Source organism: Cryptomeria japonica, chromosome 11, assembly GCF_030272615.1.
Source record: "Cryptomeria japonica chromosome 11, Sugi_1.0, whole genome shotgun sequence".
NCBI classification, from domain to species: Eukaryota; Viridiplantae; Streptophyta; class Pinopsida; order Cupressales; family Cupressaceae; genus Cryptomeria; species Cryptomeria japonica.
This window is the reverse complement of record NC_081415.1, coordinates 522,817,021-522,839,059: the sequence shown is the minus strand read 5'-3', so window position 1 is coordinate 522,839,059 and position 22,039 is coordinate 522,817,021. Positions and strand designations below refer to the sequence as shown.

The 22,039-nt window shown below is 38.1% G+C and overlaps 1 protein-coding gene across 2 annotated transcripts; it reads right to left on the bottom strand.

Moving 5' to 3' along the window:
• Nucleotides 1-1,438: 1,438 nt before the first annotated feature.
• LOC131035155 (tubby-like F-box protein 14) lies at nucleotides 1,439-20,112 on the bottom strand. 2 transcript variants are annotated; one of them, XM_057966802.1, is made up of 5 exons: nucleotides 19,298-20,112; nucleotides 17,009-18,326; nucleotides 16,576-16,663; nucleotides 2,715-2,847; nucleotides 1,439-2,576 (listed from the first exon to the last, which is right to left on the bottom strand). In XM_057966802.1, exons 2-5 carry the CDS (start codon nucleotides 17,351-17,353, stop codon nucleotides 1,904-1,906), a joined length of 1,239 nt encoding a protein of 412 aa, XP_057822785.1. In that variant the 5' UTR covers nucleotides 17,354-18,326; nucleotides 19,298-20,112; the 3' UTR covers nucleotides 1,439-1,903. The 2 variants fall into 2 exon arrangements, with proteins under 2 accessions (XP_057822785.1, XP_057822784.1); XM_057966801.2 differs by lacking the exon at nucleotides 19,298-20,112 and adding an exon at nucleotides 18,657-19,238.
• Between the last annotated feature and the right edge of the window lie 1,927 nt (nucleotides 20,113-22,039).

Genomic DNA, 22,039 nt, shown 5'->3' with positions numbered 1-22,039 from the left:
TATATATATATATACACTATTTCCAAAATAAATCAATTTAAAGCGGAAAAAACACTCCTATCCATTGCCAAAAAAACATTGAAAGAATCCATTGTTACATGACTCAATAATTTTTCACTCTTTATCACACTCTTAAATTATGTATAATTACATTAAGCTAACCTAAATCGCTCAACTTTTTTTAAGTAGTTTTGAATAAAGTAATAATTTATTGATTCTTATACTTCCTCACAATTTCAATCAATCTACAATGACATCAAAATGTCCCTAAACAAAAATTCATTTTTGAAACAATTTGACATGCAAATGATGGGTAAATGCATGGAATATGTCAATAGAGGTGTTATTTTATTACTCCAAATAAAATAGAACCCTCGCCACTTGTCTCCAACTAGATTCACAGTTTTTTGCATGCAAGACTTTGATGATTTGTATCCTTGGTGTTTAGTATTTTAGAAGAACATTTATTTTACAAATGATTCTCTTCTATTATAAGATATCTCTCTGCATATTTTACATATATTTTTTAAATATAAATATACTAGTTTATCAGTACTTTTGAATTTGAAAAGAACAAAAACTTCAAATAAACCTTCACTGTAAATGTTTTTATTTTATTTTTTTAATAAATGTAAGATGACGTTATCCTAATACACTGGTAGGTTTAGTTGTAAGAATTTTCAGCTTTCTTCTGAAAGTGACATTTTAGTGGTGGATCATTGAGCTTAATTAAGGTTCCATGTTCCTTGTGCTTCAATGAGAACTTAATTATACACCATTCACCTATCCTCAATGTGACATCTTCCGGATTTTTATTAATAAAATATAACATGTCCATATTCTTTAACTTTTATATCTAGATCTCCTTTTTTTTTTAATGAAACCAAAAAATGAAATAGAATATGAAAGATTTTAAATTAAAAATCTCATAACATTGCATAAAGATTTCTGGATTCAACTGTATATGTAAACTCTCTCACATTCTGATGATACTTATCAGGGTATGCTCATTGTAATTTCCATCATACTTCTCATTGCTTTAAATTACTAAATTTAAATTTTCGTAACTTAATTTTGCGCTATCATCTTCATTGATTTTTATATTTTATAAATTGAATATTATCACCAAGCATGCAATCTCAACTACTTTATAATATGCAGATTTATGATATGCTTCCATATAGACTTCGCAGATTTATAATATGCTTCCATATAGACTTAGCAGATTTATAATATGCTTCCATATAAACTTGGCAGACTTATCGAGAATAGAAAAACAACTTAGCAGATTTGCTCCCACAGTGCATAATTTATCAAATTCCCTTGTAACACACATTTATCAAATTTGTAATTTTTACTGCATTGTTTTCAAAAACAATCATATTCGCAACCACTTAAACAAATTACCATGCAACAATATGTAATTGGAAACAGACTATAATCAATGGTATGAACCAAATCTTCATATAGCCGACCTGAACTCCCCAAGCTCTACAAATGTTAACCTCATTTTGCCAATATGCTAACCATTGGTGAACTTTGATTTGTGATCAATCTAATCCTTTCCAACGACAAGGAACAATATGGCATGGAATTAAAGCTTGAAGAGGACTAAACCTTGAGAATAAGAACCATCAGATGGCCAGTGGATATTAATCACTGAAATTACAGGTTCTCGCATATAGACCAAAACAAAATATGAACATAGCGTTCAGACACAGGAAACTATGCATGACAGGATCTAGTCTTCATATCCTTCAAAATCTCAGGACCGAGACCTTACATACATACCCTTTTAGTCATGCAAACATATCCTAACTAGGGCATATGTTAAACAATGCAGCAATTTGCCTAATCAACAAACTGACAAATTCTTTTAACAAGCTACTTAGCTACTGTTGTGTTATTCACAGGCCAATTTTGTGTCAAAGCTGCTAAGGCAAATGGCAAAAGCTTGGAAGACAGATAATGGGTACCTATAATCCATGGTGAAAATATCTTTACCAATCTTTCCAAATTGAAGGATAACCTTATCATGATCACTGTAAGCCACTGGCTGCGGGGAGGGTTCTGTCGCTGCAACAAGTTGAAAGTTTTTAACAGATGCCACTGTCACACGCCCTTTGAAATTTAGGCACCAACACTGCAATTGCTCATGCCACCTTGGGGATTTATTTTTCAAAACGAGGGGCCCATCTTTATTTTGAATACCAATATGAATTTCTGATAAACTTGTACTGCTGAAATCCAAAGATTGTTCTGCAGTTTTGGAAAAAGATAATGAGGAAAAAGAGTCCTCTAATGAACGAGGAAAGTCTGACGGGGTTGGTACACTTCCTCCAGCTTCAATAGCTGAAGCTGGAATTGAATGCATTAAGCATTGCATTCGTCTTGGTCCTCTTGTGCCAAGTACATTAAGTTCATATGCAATGTCAGCTATGTTATAATTGCCTAAAGGTACCCTCGGAGATACCTTCTTCGAATAAAATCTCCTCCTTGTTTGCCTAGGTGACACTGCACCACTAAATGGTGGTTGACTGTCATGTATTGCGAATTTGGTACCCAAGAAATTTGACCTAAAAAATACAGCATTGAAAAAATGATGACTCAAAATAATAAATAATGCACTGCACAGTAATGATTGAATGGTAGAAAACTGGAAATAAGCTAAGAAAAGTACATAATATTCATGTAATAGAATGCAAATTTTCTACCTTAATTTACCAATATATGTTCTGCTTGTTCGAGACATTTCTTCTGCATCCATAGAAATTATGTACTCCGTATATGTAGCTCGCCTGACTCTCTTGGCAGACAGAAGAAATTTTCCATTTTCAACAATCAAGGCTGCAAACAATCATCATAAATATTCAATATAAATTCAGAATTGCATATAAAGTATTATAAAGATCCTTACTGAGAAAAATAAATTATAGACCCAGAAATTATATAAAGTACGAATTGTGAGGAAGCAGAAATCATACACTGGAGAGATACACCATAGCTTCTGGTCAAGTTAAAAATCAGGATAAAACAAACATTTTCTTCTTCAATACAAGAGGCAGAAGCAAGGGTGTATAACAAACATTTTGGGCTCCAAAATTGGGCGGTTACCAAGTTTATTTGGGATTCCCCCTCTTTAAAGGAGCTGGAAGATCATCTCATTGGGAAAGTCTTTTAGACAGTTGCAAATTAGGGGTTGAAGTACAACTGAAAAATAAAACCCTGTCTTGTAGAATTTGGATGTTGGAATCAGTAATTGCTGTTATTGCTATATATTTAATGTCTTGTCTGTGGATGCACCATAGCTCTATTGTGGCATTGACGAGCCTGATAAGAAATTCTTATCGCAAGGTTCAGGAGAAAACAAAAAAACAACTACATTGATCACCTAGGACACAGCCTGCTCTCTGAAAACATGTCGCAGTACTAGGTCACACCATGTGGAGCCTGAAAACAAGTGTTTGGCACAAAATGAAATTGGGGAATTTATGCCAAACCAAATTTAACGTGGTGCAGGTTTTTGCAAAAGAAATACCTGGATTCAGATGATCCATCTAGAATCTCATCAGTGGTTAATCCACCCAATGGTTCTTGTACGTGGAATTTTATGTTGTCTAGCAGGTCCACATAACAAATGATCTCACCTTGGAAATTTGAAGTGGCTAAAAAAGAAAACTTTTGGGAAGACTCCCTGTAATTTTCCGTATGCAGTACGGTCCTCTTGAAACACCACTACTCCGTGTATGGTGGAATTAGTATGGCCTCCTTAGAACGTACGGTGGGCGATCGTACGACATACACCCCTCAGCGTTGATCAATGACCCTGACCGTACGGTGAGTATTTGGGTGTACGGTGGTATGTTGCTTTGACCGTACGATAGTGGGCTGTACAATGAGTGAATATGGTCGTACAGTGAGTGAATATCTGCCAAGTTCCGCCCTCGAGCCCTCCAACGCTTAGTCCGTACAGAGAAATGGAATGAATTATTATTATTCCAGACACAAGACTTAGATGAAGATTCGTGCATGCAAAGAGAAATTATATTGATAATGATCGCACAACAGATTATACAAACTCCGAACAGAAGCAGAATAGGGTGAGGAGAGACTCCCACCGAAACTGCGGATACCAAGTAGGGAGGATCACTCACCTCCGAAATGGCAGACAATCTGAACTCCAACTGGAATTCGCACATACAAAGAAAATACCAAATTCGCATACCAACACAAATGACAGACTCGGCCATAAATATGGGCTCCGGGAAATTTCCCAAAGGGTTACAAACAGGCCGACACGACCAAACTAAAGACTTGACTAATCTAATTAAATAAAGGGCCCGAAAGATTTGTTATTAAATTTGGGGCCTTACAATAAAGTATTTTAACTTTATTTTTTAATTATATCGGGGACATCATAGTCCTCTCGAGCCAAAAAGTGCTTGCCCTCAAGCAATTGCAAACTTGGATGCTCCAAAATTTGCTCGCCTGCCCAGGTGGAATCCTTGATGGGTAGATCCTTCTAGCGCACAAGCAACTCCTTGACTGTGTGCGATCTCAGCCTCTTTTCTCTAATATCGATGATCTTCGTCGATTTCAGAATTAGTTTTCCTTCTTCATTGATGGGTGGCAAATCCTTGGACACTGTGACGCACTGCTCGACGGCCTTCTTGAGACATGACACGTGAAAAACATTGTGAATCTAACTCCCCTTAGGAAGCTCCAACTTGTAGGCAACTTCACCCACCCTCCGAACCACCCTGTAGGGTCCATAGAAACGGGCTTCAACTTCTCCTTACCACTTGTCTTCAAGGAGGATTGTCTGTACGGTTGAAGTCGGAGGTATCCCAAATCGCCCACCTCAAAATTTCGCTCAACCCGATGTCGGTCGGCATACATCTTCTGCTGGTTCTGAGCCCTTTGTAGGTTATCTTTGAGAGATGTCAGGATGTCCAAACTCTCCTGAAGCCAATATTTGGCCCTCGGTGCACGGCTATCTCCCAATGCCAAATCAACAAATGAAGAAGGTTCATAACCATACAGTGCTTTGAAGGGTGGCATGCCTATCGACATGTTATAGGTGGTGTTGTAACAGTGTTCACCCAAGTGTAGCTAGCGAACCCAAGCCTTTTGTTGTGCTGAGACGTAGATCCTAAGATAAACCTCCAGCCATTTGTTCACAATCTCGGTCTGTCCGTCTGTCTGCGGATGGTAGCTCATGTTGGGCGACAACTCGATTCCTATCAACTGAAATAACTCCATCCAGAAGGTACTTAGAAAATGGCTATCCCTATCACTTACTATATTTCACGGTAGACCATGTAAGCGGAATACCTCACGTAATAACAACTCGACCACTTGAACTGCTTGGTATCCTGTGGGGATGGCAAAAAAATGGGCATACTTGGTCAAGTGATCTACTACAACGAAAATGCAATCCTTTCCTTGCACTCTGGGGAGCCCAATAATGAAATCCATCGAGATGCTATCCCATTTCTGGTTGGGGATTGGCAGTGGTTGCAACAGTTCGGCCGGTAAGGTGTGCTCAGATTTGTTCTGCTGACAAGGAGAAGCATTCCCACACATACTGCAGAACGTCGTTCTTAAGTTCCTTCCAGGAAAACCTTTCTCGGATCTGTCTGTAAGTTTTCAAGTATCCCGAGTGTCCAGCCAAGGGAGAGTCGTGCATTTCCTTCAGAATCTTTTCCTTCATCTTGGACTCGGATACCAGATAAATTTTGTCCTTGTAGTAAATGATGTCGTCAACCACCTTGTATCAGTCATCCTGCACTTCACCATCCATCGGTTCACAGGCAAAAGTGTTCTTGGATTATTCAACCAACAGATGTTCCTTCCAATCCGCCAAAATCTGGGATAGAGAACATATGGCAAGCGTTCTTTACAGGGCATCGACTACTACGTTATTCTTGCCCTTCACATACTCAATGTCGGAATAAAATTCCTGGACTTTGCTCACCCACTTCTATTGTCGTTCGTTCAAATCCCTCTGCTCCAAGAAATATCGCAAGTTGTTGTGGTCTGTCCGTACGACAAACTTTGCCCCAACGAGGTACTGCCAAAACTTCGTCTGTGCGTGCATGATGGCGAGCATCTCCTTGTCCCAGATGGAGTACAACCGCTCAACTCCCGAGAGCTTCCGACTCTCGAACGCAATGGAGTGATGGTCTTGCATCAACACTGCTCCAATGCCTTCTCCCAAGGCATCGCACTCTAGGATGAAAGGGCGAGTGAAAGTCTGGTAGTGCCAAAACCAAACACGTACTCATAACTTCTTTTAATTTGTCGAAGGTGTGTTGTGCATGTGCATTCCAATGGAAGGGTCCTTTCTTTGTCAAATCTGTCAATGGTGCACCAAGCTGTGAAAATCCTTTCACAAACCTTCTATAATAACTACACAATCCAAAAAATCTGCGCAACTCCAAGAGAGTCTTAGGTGGGGCCAGTTCAGAATTGCCTGAATCTTCTCTTGGTGAACCTGTACCCCCCGAGCGTTGATGACGTGACCCAAGTACAGGACCTCGGTCATTCCAAACTCACATTTGGACCTTTTAGCATATAATGATTGCGATTTCATAATCCCCAATACTTCATCCAAATGTCCCAAATGTTTCTCCCAGGTCTTGTTGTAAATAAGCATGTCATCGAAGAATACCAGTAGGAACTTACGCAGTTGCTTGTTGAAGAAGTGGTTCATGCAAAACTGAAAAGTGGCCGGAGCATTGGTTAATCCAAACGGCATGACCAAGAACTCATAGTGTCCGTAATGGCAACAGAAGGTTGTCTTTTCCACATCTTGCTCCCTCATACAAATATGATGGTAGCCGGAGCGAAGATCAATTTTGGAGAAATAGACTGCGCCATGTAGTTCGACCAACAGCTCATTGATCCTGGGAATGGGGTATCTATTCTTGATAGTCTTCTTGTTCAGTGCACGATAGTCAACACACATTTTGAGAGTTTTGTCCTTCTTCACCAGTACCACCGAGGACGCAAAGGGGCTAGAGCTGGGCCGGATCCATCCTTTATCGAGGAGTTCCTGGATCGTTTTCTCTATCTCTTCTTTGAAATTCTTCGGGTGGCGATAGGGTGTGGTGATAACAGGTTTTGCTCCTTCCTCCAGCTCGATGGTGTGCTCAAACCCTCGGTGTGGGGGTATACCAGATGGAATATAAGCAAAGACTAAACTATGCTTATCCAAAACCACCTGAAGTTCCTCATCCTGGTAGTAAGTCGGTTGCCCTTTCACAAGTTTTGTCGAGATCAAGCAATGTGCTTCCCAGACTACTTCATCATGCCTGGAGATGGCTTCCATCCGTTTGGCAGAAATCTCCCTCAGGCCACCATTCGACATTCCTCTAAGAACCACCTTCCTACCATCCACCTCGAATGAGAACCCCATCCTTTTGAAGCTCTGCGTGTACTAGTTGAGGGTCTCCATCCATTGAATGCCCAATTATGACATCCGTGTTATCCAGATCTACTACAAAGAAATCATTTGTCACCGTGTAATTTCCCATGGTAATGCTCAGATGCGGAACCAAGTGAGTGCATGATAGGAGATTGCCTCCTGCCACCTTGACATCGAACCCTTCATTCTCCTTTGTACACAAACCCCTTCAGGTGATGAGTGATGAGTTTATGAAGTTGAGCGAGGCCCCACTATTGAGCATAACAAGGACTCGTTGCCCTTGAAGTGTACCACGTACCCTAAACAGACTGCACCTTGGGGTACCCGCCAGTGTGGCAATGACGCCTCCCCTCTGTACCAATGTGGATAATCTCTCCACCAGGCTGGTTTCTTCGTCAAATTCTTCCCATGGTGGTTCACTTTCCTCATGCTCCTCTTCTCCATCGGACATCACCTCAATATAGTGAATCTTCCCTTTGCCCAAACATCGGTGTCCTGGCTCCCATGGCTCCCTACAGGTGAAACAAAGCTTCTTCCTTCTGAGTTCCTGTTTTGTGGCTTCATCGAGCGATGACTTCTTCGGAAAGGGTTTATTATCCTTCTCCTTCGGAACGAAGGGTGGTTTGGTATGTGCAAAATTTCTGGAAGAGGAAGATGTTTCCATCTTACGAGCCTTTTTTATTGCTTCCGTGATCGTGCTGGGGTTGAACCCTTTCACCCAACCTTTCAGTGGTTCCATCAATCCGTCCATGAACAAGACTACCAATCTCCGCTCTGAGATATTTGTTACCAACACGGATAGCCTCTGGAACTTTGTGATGTAACTGTCCACAGGTCCCGACTGTTTTAGTTGCGCCAGCTCCTTGAAATTGAGTTTTGGATCCTTCCCATCAAATCGGTCTATGAGCCTCTCCGTGAAGTCGGCATAGGAAGTTATCTGGTCATGGCCGAGAGTGACCATTCCATGATGCCACCATTCGTGAGCGACTCCTTCCAGGTGAAGTGTTGCAAACTTGATAGCTTCATCTTCAGGCATCGGGTTGAGTTGGAAGTAGGTATCTGCTTTTTGAACCCAAGCTCGTGCTGAGGTTGCTCTGGTCCCATCAAAGGATGACAAGTTGATCTTACCAACCTTTCGCTTGACGTCATTGTTATAGTGTCCATAATAGCCCCGACTTCTGTCGCCCAAGTATTTCATCCGGAGCTCAGCGTAATCCTCGAAGGATATGTCTGTCCCCCTCAATATTTGCATCCCTCCAATCTTGGTTCATCTGTGCTTGCATCTCCTGAAAGGTGGGTTCTTTCTCCCCGTGTGGCACTTCTAATTTATGAGGAAAAGTCGGCATCAACAGCTGTGAATGTGAGCGTTGGAAGTTTGACCTTCCAATGACTGAATCATCACCCTGCCTATTCTGTTCTCCATTCGTTTTTCCCAAGGCCAATTGTCGTAAGGTTTCCTCCATGATTTGTTGTCGTTGCTCCCCTCTGGTTATAGTGTCGTTGAGCTGAGCTTGGCTTCTGGTTAGCTCCCTTAATAGTGCCATGACTTCTCTTGCAGGATCCTGTGGTTCCCCCATTCGATTGGCAGAACGTTATCTCCTTCAAGTGTACACTTGCATCCACTACACGACAGGCTAGCAAGATCACCAGCTCTAATACCACTGTAATGTTTCATACGTAGGATGGTCCTCTTGAAATGCCACTACTCCATGTACGGTGGAATTAGCATGGCCTCCTTAGAACGTACGGTGGGCGGTTGTATGGCATACGCCCCTCAACGTGGACCAATGACCCTAACCGTACGGTGTGTATTTGGGCATACGGTGAGATGTTTCTTTGACCGTACGGTTTGGGCATACGGTAGTGGGTTGTACGGTGAGTGAATATGGGCGTACGGTAGTGGTCGTACAGTGAGTGAATATCCGCCAAGTTCCGCCCTCGAGCCCTCCAACGCTTAGTCCGTACAAAGAAATGGAATGAATTATTATTATTCCAGACACAAGACTTAGATGAAGATTCGCACATGCAAAGAGAAATTATATTGATAATGATCGCACAACAAATTATACAAACTCCAAACATAAGCAGAATACGATGAGAAGAGACTCCCACCAAACTATGGATGCCAAGTAGGGAGGATCTCTCACCTCCGAAATGGCAAACAATCTAAACTCCAACTGGAATTCGCACATACAAAGAAAATACCAAATTCGCATACCAACACAAATGACAGACTTTGGCCATAAATATGGGCTCTGGGAAATTTCCCGAAGGATTACAAACGGGCCGACACGACCAAACTAAGACTTGACTAATCTAATTAAATAAAGGGACCGAAAGATTTGTTATTAAATTTGGGGCCTTACAATAAAGTATTTTAATTTTATTATTTAATTATATCGGGGACATCACACTCCCATAATGGTTATTCTCCTTTTGGCAAGCTGGGAAGATTTGGTGTAAGCCAAGAAGATATCCTCACTTGTTTGGGAATTCAAAATCACGGACTGTATGTGTTGTCTCTCTCAAAGTGGGCTGGATAGATGGATTTCGAGGGAGCTAGTAGGTCTGAGTATCCCTAAGAACCAAATTCAACTGCTCTATAGCGAGTTTTCTAAGAGGAAAGTCTTTATTGGCAACGAGGAAGATTCAATAAGATGAGCTTGCTAAATCTGGACAGTAGTCAGTAAAAATTGGTTATAAAGTAGCTTATGTGCCCTCAGTTTTAGTGGATTGGCCTATTGTGAAATGCTGGGAAAAATCTTGCCTTTCCAAAGTGGGAGCTTTTACTTGGTCTACAAGGCATGTTATCTGTTTGTCATGGGAGGAAACAATTAACTATTTGTTTGAATTACCCAATTGCAATGAAATACTAAAATTAGCTGTGTTCTAGATTGAAATGGAGTTGTTGGCTGTTCTAGATTGAACTGGATGGGAGTCCTCCCAGATAGCCTCCTTGTATTTTTCAAGATATGGCCCATCATTCAAGAGATATGTTTTTAGTATGGACATATCCAAAACATACCCAACCCCTGATTTTTTTTTGTACTAGCGTATCATACTCATGTACCCAATTGCAATTCAGATTTAGTAACTAGTAGATAACTTGCATGATATAATCTTGCATTTTGCTCTATTGTTTTCATATTCTCTTTGATTCAGCACTTTGAGTATTGTCGTTGCACTCTATCATTCATAAATCAATATTTACACATAAAAAATCAAGCCTTTCCAAGATGAGGTCCTTTGTAATCCAGCACCATTTAAGGTATGTAATGTTTTACTTAAGCAGGCATATATTTATCATCTACATGCAACCTATAAAGCAAAACCCAGTACGTTTATAATGGATGCTAAATATAATAGTTACCACATACCCAGAATAGTTCCCGAGCTTTCACTCATCACTGCCCAGCAATGTAAGAAATTAGTGAGTTCCTATTAAATATGTACATAAAAAAGATATCCTTTCAATACAAGCTAACACTGCATCCTTTTAAGGAAAAGCAAATTCCTCAACCAACTGAAGTGGCTCGACATTGCAAGTAAATTTTTGATTTGATTCCAATACTATCTTGTCATAATGCATCATTACACTTCCCTCCATTCCTTGAAAATGAATATATCAAAATGACAAATTCATTAACTCTTGGATAAAGGACACATCAAACCCAGTTCTTCAACTTGTGGCAGCCCAATTGTGCTTGTACTAATGAAAGATGGCACATGGAGGCTGTGCATGAATGACACAACCTTAAACAAGTTCATGTGAAGACCCACCATTACCTTCTATTGCGTCCCTAACCCTATAGTGTGTATTGGGTTATGGGTAGTCCACTTGTGGCTACCTTAATTAACTCTTAAAATGTTACATAATCATTATTATAATCATATATGTGTATTTAGGTCATCCTCAGAGTTATACTAAGTATCTAAGTTGGCCTGGGTGGTCTTCAAGACATAATTATGGTATATATAAGATATATAGGTTAGTTATTAGAATCATGTTGAGTAATGAGCTCTATAAATCAAAGACAATTGGAGGTATCCCCTCAAAGTGGCATATTATTATCAAGTATTTGCAACATATTTCTTATTATATTTTTATTGTGCAAGTCAATCCATTACAAGTGGTACCAAATTTGCTCTCAAGGCTGCAAATCAAAGAATTTCTAGGAGATTTTTTTGGGGATGCAAGATCCACAACCTATCAAGCTACAATAAAAGTTTCAGATTGGTTGGATTTATTTTGTGTGATTTATTGTGAAATTAGGATTTGCATCAAATTCACCTCCACAGCTATAAATCAATGGAGTTCTTGGATTTTCTTCTGGGAGATTAGCTCTTCACCGCAAGAAGTGGCAAAAGAAGAACAAGAAGTATTAGAAGAAGAAGCAAAAGCAGAAAAAAGAGATGAAGAAGAACAAAAGATAAAGAAAATGAAGATGAAGATTTTATGCATATGCATCCTTAATTAATTAGCATCAAGGACAATATTTTTGTAGATATTTAGGTCAGCCTAGGAGTTATACTTAAGTATCTAAGTTATTCTGGGACCACCCAGGCATATGTATGGTATATATAGGAGGTATAGTTTAGTTATTATCATTTTCAGTATTGTGCTCTTAGTGAAGACTATTGGAGGTATACCCTTCAAAGATGTTACCCTGAGTTTCTGAGACAGATGAACGAGGGGACACATTTCCTTGTCCCCAATTTTTTAAGCCATTTTTGGAGACGGCTAGGGAACAGCAAAGGGGATGGTTATCTAAAATATTGACAATTTTATATATATAGGAAAATTTTAAATAGTCATATGAAAACATGAATAAAGAACACATATACATTATAAAACCTTAACATATAATATTTGTGTTAAATAACTTAATTTGAGAGTTCACATGAGAGTCAAAGTCAAACAAATTATCAAAACTCAAACATCAAGTAACTCTGTGGAACTATGTCTCACTTTGGCAAACATTTGGGTGACCGATGAATGACACTCTAAAAACATTCATAGTTTCACATGTTATATATCTAGATAACATACTCGTCTTCAATAGAACATGGGAACAAGTGCTCAGTTTACTGTGAAGACACAATTTGTACGCAGATCTAGAGAACTAATCTTTTGTTGGGCAGGAGATACTATACCTAGAATATATTGTATATAGACAAGGATAATACATGTTGATTCAACCCAGATTGCCAAGAATGACCTACACAAAAGAGTGACAAAACTTCATAGTTTCTTGGGGTTGGCAAGTTTCAGTAAGTTTGTATTGGGCTTCTCACATGTCACTTGGCTTTTGAATTAAGTCACAAACAGTATCATAAAGGTAAACTTTAGCCAGAAAACCACTGATAGAAAGCATTTGAGGAACTAAAATATAAACTTTGTTCTATGTCAATGCTTACATCAGCTAATTCTCAGCAAACAGTTTAGATTGAGACATTCCTTTAAGCAATCCTTGCTCAATTGATCACCCACTTGCTTCCATAGTGAGGTGCTGGCTACCACAGTAAGACAACATCCAACATACAGAGAAGAGCTTTATGCATTGTACAAGCATGCAAGAACTACATAATGGAAGAGAAAACAGTCATCTAAACAAATCACAAAACATTGCAGTTCTCATAGATGCAAAAAGAAATTCCGACTCTGCATCGGTTGTCATCTTCGACACTATTTCAACATCATCCCAAGCACAACTGGTCACATTGTAAATCTCAAACACAGCATATACAATACCACAACTCTAATAGTGACATCCCTGCTTAAGAGACTTGTTTTATGATACTTACAGAGACTGACAAAACAAACAAAAATGCACTGGGAAATACAAGCAGGCGGTGTTTCTAGTAATTGCCAAGCCACCTCATTATCTTCTCCTCTTGTATATTAATGTTAACATAGCTATTCATCAAAGGTGAAAGTTGAACAAACAAGAGAATTACATGGTTGTTACATTTAGTCTCTCAAATCACCATACAAAACTTGCATAATATAATTTTTTGTCACAGTTCTAGCTTGTTCTCTTATTGTTTTCATGTTCTCTTTTGATTCTGCACCCTCAAGTATTGTTTTTGCACTCTACACTCATACATCATTTGTGCATATAACACAGTGAAACCATTGGTGTTTTGTCCCCAGGGCCCCTAAATCATTACACTACAATTTTCCAAGTTCTTGCAATCTAAAGAATTTGCTTTCATTCAGGATGATTCTTACAACTCACAAGGGAAGCGATTATCAGTATATTCAAGATTGATGAATTGAATTGTGTTATCGGCCTTCAAGGATACACCATATACTATCTTGTTTTTTAAGCAACTTTTATATACAGGTTGCGCATAAATGCAAAATTAAATGAATTAATATAATGGATAGCAACCTGGTTGTGTCACTGAATAACAGAACCAAAATGAAGACACACTAGCATAGAAGGACTCAAGAATCAAATTAAATAACCATACAATTCAATTTTTAGAATTTATTAAGCAGACAATTTTCATAGGAGAAAAGACTGGATATCATACACATTCCTAATTGAGGTAGAGGTGGGCTGGCAACTTTAACATTTGTTTCAAAATATAAATACAAACGCAATAGTACATGCTGCTCCTGTGCTATAACATCTCTTACATAGATTCCCATTGGCATCAGCACCTCATCCATCAGTGTGGATACCAGTCATTTTCAAAAGAGACTTCTGTTTTTACGCTTTTCAGATTCTTTAGACTTTTACAAGCCATCGTTTCTATACCTTACAAAGCTCTACATAGATTTCCTACAGTCACACAGATGAAAGTAGCAAGGGATTGAAAGCCTTGGCCAAGGTCGCCATAGAGATACTCTTCTCTATTCATTAAAAGCATCATTAAACTATTATATGCACATAGGAATCAAGACAGGACTTTGAATAAAGGGTTATTTTATGATATGAGCAGTGACATCAGCATGCAAGTTTCTGACACCAGCAATAAACAGGCCTGGTAACTGCTGCATTGACCTACATCAAACTATTCCTGAGACATTTCTTACACTGAAGCCTAGGAGCTCAGAGATATCGATTTCAGTAACCCAGAGATCTCTCAAGGCAGTTAAGAGCAGAAGTCCTTCCACTATCATAGGCACATATGGGTCCAGACAGGATTCTGAATAAAGGGTTATTTTTCATCTGAGCAGTGATATCAGCATGCAAGTTTCTGACACCAACAATAAACAGGTCTGGTAACTGCTGCATTGACCTACCTCAAACTCTTCCTGAGACATTTCTTACAGTGAAGCCTTAGAGCTCAGAGATATCGTTTTCAGTGACCCAGAGATCTCTCAAGGCATTTATGAGCAAAAGTCCTTGAGTTTCTTGAGGCACCGAACTTGGGGTAGGGCTTTTTGAATATGAGCTGCGCTAGACAGTGGAAATGTGTTGCATGGACTCCCAAATTATTAACACACTAGCATTTATTTTTATTAAAGGTAAAAATAGATATTAATAAGCGTAAAAGAGTTGGCAAATCCTCACTTTGACATAGCCATATAGGAAGAAAGTAGATAAGATTTACAAAACAGCAGTTTTCCTCTGAATTTCCAGGCTGGGAGGTGTGGGAAAGTAGTTTAGGGGAATGGCAAAAAGCTCAAGAAATTCTAAATGATTTCTCTTCTAATAAAAGAAGCAACTATACATTAAAAAAATAATATTTTCTCCTAAATAATAAATAATCATTACATAATTGAAACAAGCGCTGATTTATTGTGGAAGACATCAGCCAGCACCGATCTATTTCCATCCCAAAAGATTCAATTCCAGAAATAAATCTATTTGAAAAGATGTTGATAACCAACAAATTCCTTAAGCATTGCTTAAAGTTGCATAATCAATTGGCCAGGTTTGTAGAAGAAGAGCAAAAGCATAAATCGAACATATTCAAATTTCAAACTATACATATTCTACTCTAAACACCCAATTTTGCAATATAGGTTGAAAACACGAGTCATTGTAAAACACCTAAATAATAGATGCCGTGTATAATTAAAAAGTGTTAGTGCATCCTGAAAAAGGATTTACAATTTTTATTTTACAGTAATTGCACTATTACTATACCATCTATAATTATGACACTAATGAAGATTAGCACAAAACAGTAGAAATTATTATTGCAGAACAGTTAGAAGAGTCCACATCAACCTCAACATATGGAATCATCAAGTGATTTTCAAAAGTAAGCAATTGGGCAAATCTAGAACAATCATATAATAGACCATAAGGCAAAATCCGAATCATTTAGTTTTTCTTCACCTTTGAAGCACAAGCAATTGTTCTTTACCAGATTCTTTATCAGTGTGCATTGTTGTCATTGCCAATGAGTAAAGACATTTTTAATTAACGGCAATGAATGATGATCAAGCCCAACTAGTCATCTCAATCAACATACACGACATTTAAATAAAAGAAAGCTAAAGCTGGTAAAGACGTTAATTTTGTTAAGCATGAGAGCATATAATCAAACATATAAAGAACCAGCTACAAATTACAACATGATGGCCAATAAACAGCAAATTATAAATCAGCCATAAGAATATATAAAATTACTAGGGAGATAAACGACAAAAAATGATTCATAAAGACTAGACATAAATGGTAGAAACAGATCTTAGACATGCGCGGTCAGAAATTTAACAAATTGGAAACTCTCAAAATCCTGGTCCCTTACCCACGTAAGTAAAGGGAAGGCAATCTTTGCTATGAGATAGCCAAAATTTGCAATATAAATGTTGGAACAAAATACTTCACGACAAAATGGAATCAGAAACAGCCAAAAAGAGGCTGGCACAAAATTCCCTTGAATTTTGCATCAACATTCATACTAGAATTTTTGGTCACCAAAGCCAACAATGCACCAATATAAATGTAAGCAATTATCAGAAAATACATAGATCGCAAGTCCAGGCATTATATGATTCAAAAACTCTAAAGATGCGAAAGGGAAAACTTAAAAGCATTATAGACTGACCATTATAGTTGAATAAAAAAGCAGATCATCTATGGCCATTTAGGTGAAAATTAATAAGCACTTGAGAACAACATTTACAATTTATATTAATTGACTCTAATCTAAACAAATAAACATGAATTACAACTTACCAGGGCTTAAACCCATGTACAAATGGTATGTAGCAGTTGCTCTATCCCGTTTAATAAAGCACTGTATAGGTGCATCTCTTGGCCCGGGCTGTAAATCAATGGTGAAATAACAATAAATCCTTCAGTATAAGTCAAAATGCAATTTCTCTGGCTCCAATCAGCACGTTATATATACTTAAAATAGCAAAAGATAGCAAGTTTTCCAAACAGATACTAGCACAAGCTAGCAGCTATCAACACTCAAATAAATAAATTCATTATCTATACAAAGGTAAGCATTGGATCTAATGTTTCTCTTAGATACATGATAAGTACATCAAAATACAGAAACAAAAAAAATATTGAATTGAGTACATTGCTTTAAGAAAAAGAAGAAACAAAAGTACAAATTACAGTCATATTTTACCACAGCCTAGAAAGATTCTTAGCTTACCTGCTTCAATGATATGGGAAATGTAATCTTCCCACACTGCTCTGGTGTTTTGACAATCTCTTTACACATCTCCCTCCAAGACTTGCAAACAGCAGCACAAGCAACAACATTCTTTCGTGCCGGCCAAGTACCTTCACTAGACTCTAACCTCTGAATCACATCACGCAATAGTTCTGGAGGAAGGTTAGCCCAGCGACTTTGCTGGATAAGAGGAGCTTGAATCCCTCCATCAAAAGCTGCACTTTGAGATCTTCTATCATGATGGGAAAACTTAATTTCAAAACTTCGCCTGGAAATGCTACCAATCCCGTTTCTCACATCCCGAACAACACTTTTGCAAGACATCTTAATATAGTTTCAATCCACGACAGATCCCCCGGTCCACCTAGAATTTTCAAAAAAAATTGCCTCGTAAAGACAACTCAAAGTGCTGTCCTTCCCCTCAGGTAAGATGTAAGATTATAGTTTATTCTACAAGCTTAACTAAAAGAAGGCTTCTTTAGTTCCTGACCAGATCTCACAAGTTAGGCATTCAGGGTATACTCATATATCAAATGGCTAGCCTTCAAACACTTGGAGCTTGGCTTAATAAACAAGTTACACAGTCAGTGAGTACTGCTTCTGATTAAAGCAAGACTTATGACTGGAAGCACCTGTTCTGCTAAAATATTAACTTCCAAGGAATAATCAACATCTGCGAGTTCTGTCTTTCTCCTAATACTGCATAATGGGCAGTAAGCTTTAGAATTAATTCTGTAATTCAAGATTTCCAAACAGAAAGCTAGAATGCAAAAGGCTAGTATGACTTTGAAACAATCCCTTACAACAACTGCTATCGTTTAGGTGCTGCATTCAGGTAGAAACCTCCGGTAAGTTCCTCTTCACGACATCTCACAGAAGGACTAGAGTGATAATACAGACGGCTTTAAAGCAGGTTTCGGGCTTTCATTGATAACATCAACCAACATTTTCAGTTTGTCCTTCTGCACAATCGTTTCTAAACCTATTAGTCAGCAAACAAATGGTGCAGAAAAGACTACTGATAAGAATAGCACCTCTTCTAATTCCAAACAAGCCAGAGATAAAAGTATGTTCAGGACAAAACCACACGATCAATCCCACCCTTTCTCCACAAAATAATGAGGTGTCAATAGATTTTTCTCATCATTCTCAAATATAATTCCTTTAAATTCCAATTTCTCAAGCAAGCTGCGAATCCCCCACAGTACAAATAAATCAATACTTATAGTATATAATCAGCCATCATCCCTTTCAAATATTGTGTGAATACAAATTCACAATAGCCAGCTCATGTTGCCTGCAGAAAGCCAACAACACAGATGACAAATAAAGACATACAGGTAAATTGCAAACTAAGGAGATAAATAGATCCAATCTTCTTCAAAATGTTCTAATATTTATTTTTAAAATTAGACATCTGTTATGACAAAGTATTCGAGCTTGCCAAGCCTACTCCCCAGAGAGGAGATCAAGCTAAAATATATGAAAAACTTGTAGCTTTGAAGTAATACAAGAAATTGGCCACAATACAACATATCTCCCACAGATCCACTCACACACTCAAAGGATAATCCATCGAAATGAAATTGAAAGCTGAAGCAGGAAAATGGTTCACTAAAACACTCACCTCTATAATGTACACCCGCAGCAGGGCTTAATGTGACCAACAAAATGATCTTCTACAGTTCTTAAAAACCGCAAGGGCTCCTTGAAATGTCCCAAATCAACGAACTTCTAAACCAAAATAACCACAAGCTCTCAAATGCCCCGAACTAAATTAAGTTCCATGCCAGAATGACAATAATGGTCAATCAGAGCACACCCAACAGAACACCCTTTCCTAGAATTTGCTGCCCATTGAAACTACAGTTACTCATTGCGCCATGATTAGACATTTAAAAATACGTAACAGATACAAAAGCGAACTATTGGAAGGAACCCCAAAACACGCCATGCTATTGACCAAATATAAAAAAACTACAAAGCCCACATGCCAAACTGTACTAAAATAGTACACCCACTACACCAATTGTCATTTAAGAACCCTCAAAATGCCCTCTATACCAAAAGCAATCAAAAGGGGAGGAAAAAGAAACAAGAGAAATAAATAAAGAGTAAATTCCTTACCCCACAATTGACTCTTTAACTTTGACTAATCATTAACACAGTAATTACATTTAACACAGCACATACAAACGCCTCTGCAATCCATTCACAAGCCCTGAAATAGCAGTAAAAGGAGCTTTTTTAAAGAATTGAAAGACCCACCTGTGAAAACAAGTCCCGAGATTCTGCCTTCCCACGGCGGTTTCAAAAATGTCTAGACCTCCTCACGGTCCCTCAGTCAAATCATTCAACACCATTTCCTTTCCCGGATTCCAAATCGTTATAAACTCCACCTAATTCTCATCAATATCTATTTTATACGCGCCATCGAGATCTCCAATTAATAATTCAAAAATAGATAAAAGAAAGATTTCCTCTTCTGCAATTTCCTCGCATTTCTCTCCAAACAAGAAATCTTGATTTCAAATTAAGATATACCCGTATTTTGGATATTGACTAGAGAAAAATATATACACGTCCTCCTTGTCTGGTCTGTCCTTTAGACAAGTACAACGGAAAGAAATGTTGAAGCTGGCTTCGTTCCCTATGTTCGCCATAGTTTACGTAAATTGTGACCCGTCAGACTTTGTTTAGGGATAAATTTTGCATGGATAATGGAGACGGAGTTGAAAAAAATGCAAGCTTTTCATGAATCACCGCCATCTACGGAAGAGAGAACAAATCGTTTCTTTTCAATTGCTTTCTCGTAGTCTGGAGTACTTATATTATTTTTATCCGGCACAGTACGTGGGTATCATTTCTACCACTGGAATTTGCTTGCAGGAAAAGAATCGCAATTGCAAGTTGGCCCCATGCAGGGGACTTTTAGAACAAATATATAATATTCGTTGGAAATGGGATTCTGGGACTGTTTCTTGACTGTCAAGGAAAAAATATGCAAATCCCAGAAAGGGTACGCAGACCCTAGATCAGAAAAATTCAAGAGAAATAGGAGAAGTAAGCTAATAGATCCATTTGCACGTGTTTCCGACCTTTTTTTCTCGTTTTTCTTATTTTGGTCTGTGTACCGTGTGGGATATCTTTTCCATATCCTGATAGATCTCTCTTATTAGCTGTGGTCTCGTGGAGTATGCTTCTAGGTGTCCGTAAGTCATAGATTGGGGATGGTATGAATGTATATGGATTCTTTTATTGGGGGTCATGAATCCATTTTGGGAGTCATAAATCAAAATAATAAATTATGTTATAGGATAATTTGGAATATTTTTCTAAAAAAATAGCAGTTCTTATATTTTAGGATTGCATATTTCTGTCAGAAAATAAATAGAAGAAAAATGGTGTTCATTTATTAATTTTTTATTTGCAACATTTTTCATGAATCACCAGCTTCCCTAAATTTCGGAGCTTAATTTTTTAAGTTGATGTGCACTACCAAATCATGGGATCATCAACTTTAAAATATTCCTAGAAAATTTCAGCAACATCCACTAAATTTTTTTAAGAAGATCCCCTTCATGGGACCTTACCCTAATTCTAGAATTTATTTTTATTTGTAAAAGTCTTTTGTATGATGTGTTAAATAGATGGTTGTATAGTTACTAGCAAATTAATGAGTCCAATGAGTTGGATATGCCAAGGAATTGTATGAAAAGGGGCAAAGCATAGATCCCCTTCTGATTATTAACTCTAAAACCAAACTCTTCTCTATTAAGGGCATAAAGATGGTAATTAAAAGGTTGGTTGTTGGCAAAACTCAAGACATAGATGGTCTTCAAGCTAAATTCTTAAAGTGGGGTACTGAAGCTCTTGTTCCACATATTAATATATATTATATCAAGTAATTCAGAATGGTTTTCTAGCAAATTGGAAAACTAGTATAGTCATCCCACTCCTCATGAGCGGGGATGTCAACAATCCAACAAATTATCGTACAAGAGTGATCAACCCCCTTTTGGTAAACTCTTTGGAAATATGGTGGAATACAGGATCAGTCTTTGGGCTAAAAAAGAGAAGAAAAGGGTAAAGAGTCAAGCTGGTTTCAGACCAAGGCACTCCACTATTGACCATTGCATCACACTCAAACATTTGATCAAGAAGGTTTAGGAGAAACGAGGTGAAGAGGTCTTTTGTTGTTTCGTAGATTTTAGAAAAGCTTTTGACACTATTCCTAGAAGTAAACTATGGCACAAGATGGAAGAATTGGGAGTTCAAGATCAATATAGGGCAGTAGTCCATAGGCTATATGAGCAGGTTCAAGCCAAATTAGAACTAAGGATGGGCTCTTAAAAAAATTTCAAAGTGACATTGGAGTCAAACAAGGGTGCCCGCTATCCCCCACTTTGTTTGGGCTCCATATAGTCAAATCATGTAGTGAAGGTGTGAATTTGGCTACTTGTGTAATAAAGTTAATGCTATGTGTTGATGTATTTGCTCTTTTAGCTAAAACGAATGAGGGTCTTCAAGAACACCTAAGAGCTCTAGAATCCTTTTGTCAGGAAGTGGGAATGCAAGTGAACATTGAAAAAACAAAGTTATAATATTTACTTTGAGAAAGAAAAAGAAGTAGGTAAAGTTCAAGTTTTAGGGTAGTTCATTACAAGAGGTGAATGATTACAAATAACTGGACCTCAACTTTTATAGCAAACTTAGTTGGGAGGCTTGTAGAATGAAGAGGATGCAAAGGGGATGGAAAGCATTATACATGCTTCCAAATAAAAGTAGATCAATCAAGTTATGGGATTGGAAAACTAGGAAGGCATTATTTGGGTTGTGTGTTATTCAAGTGATTTTGTATGGTTGTGAGATATGGGGTAGCAGCACCTCAATATCAAGATGAAGGCAAATAGAAAGATTACAAAGATAACTTATCACAAGCAACTTCTTTCGAGATCATCTTAGTAGAAACTAGAGCCTTCCCAATTGAGGTAGTTGCAATGATCAAGT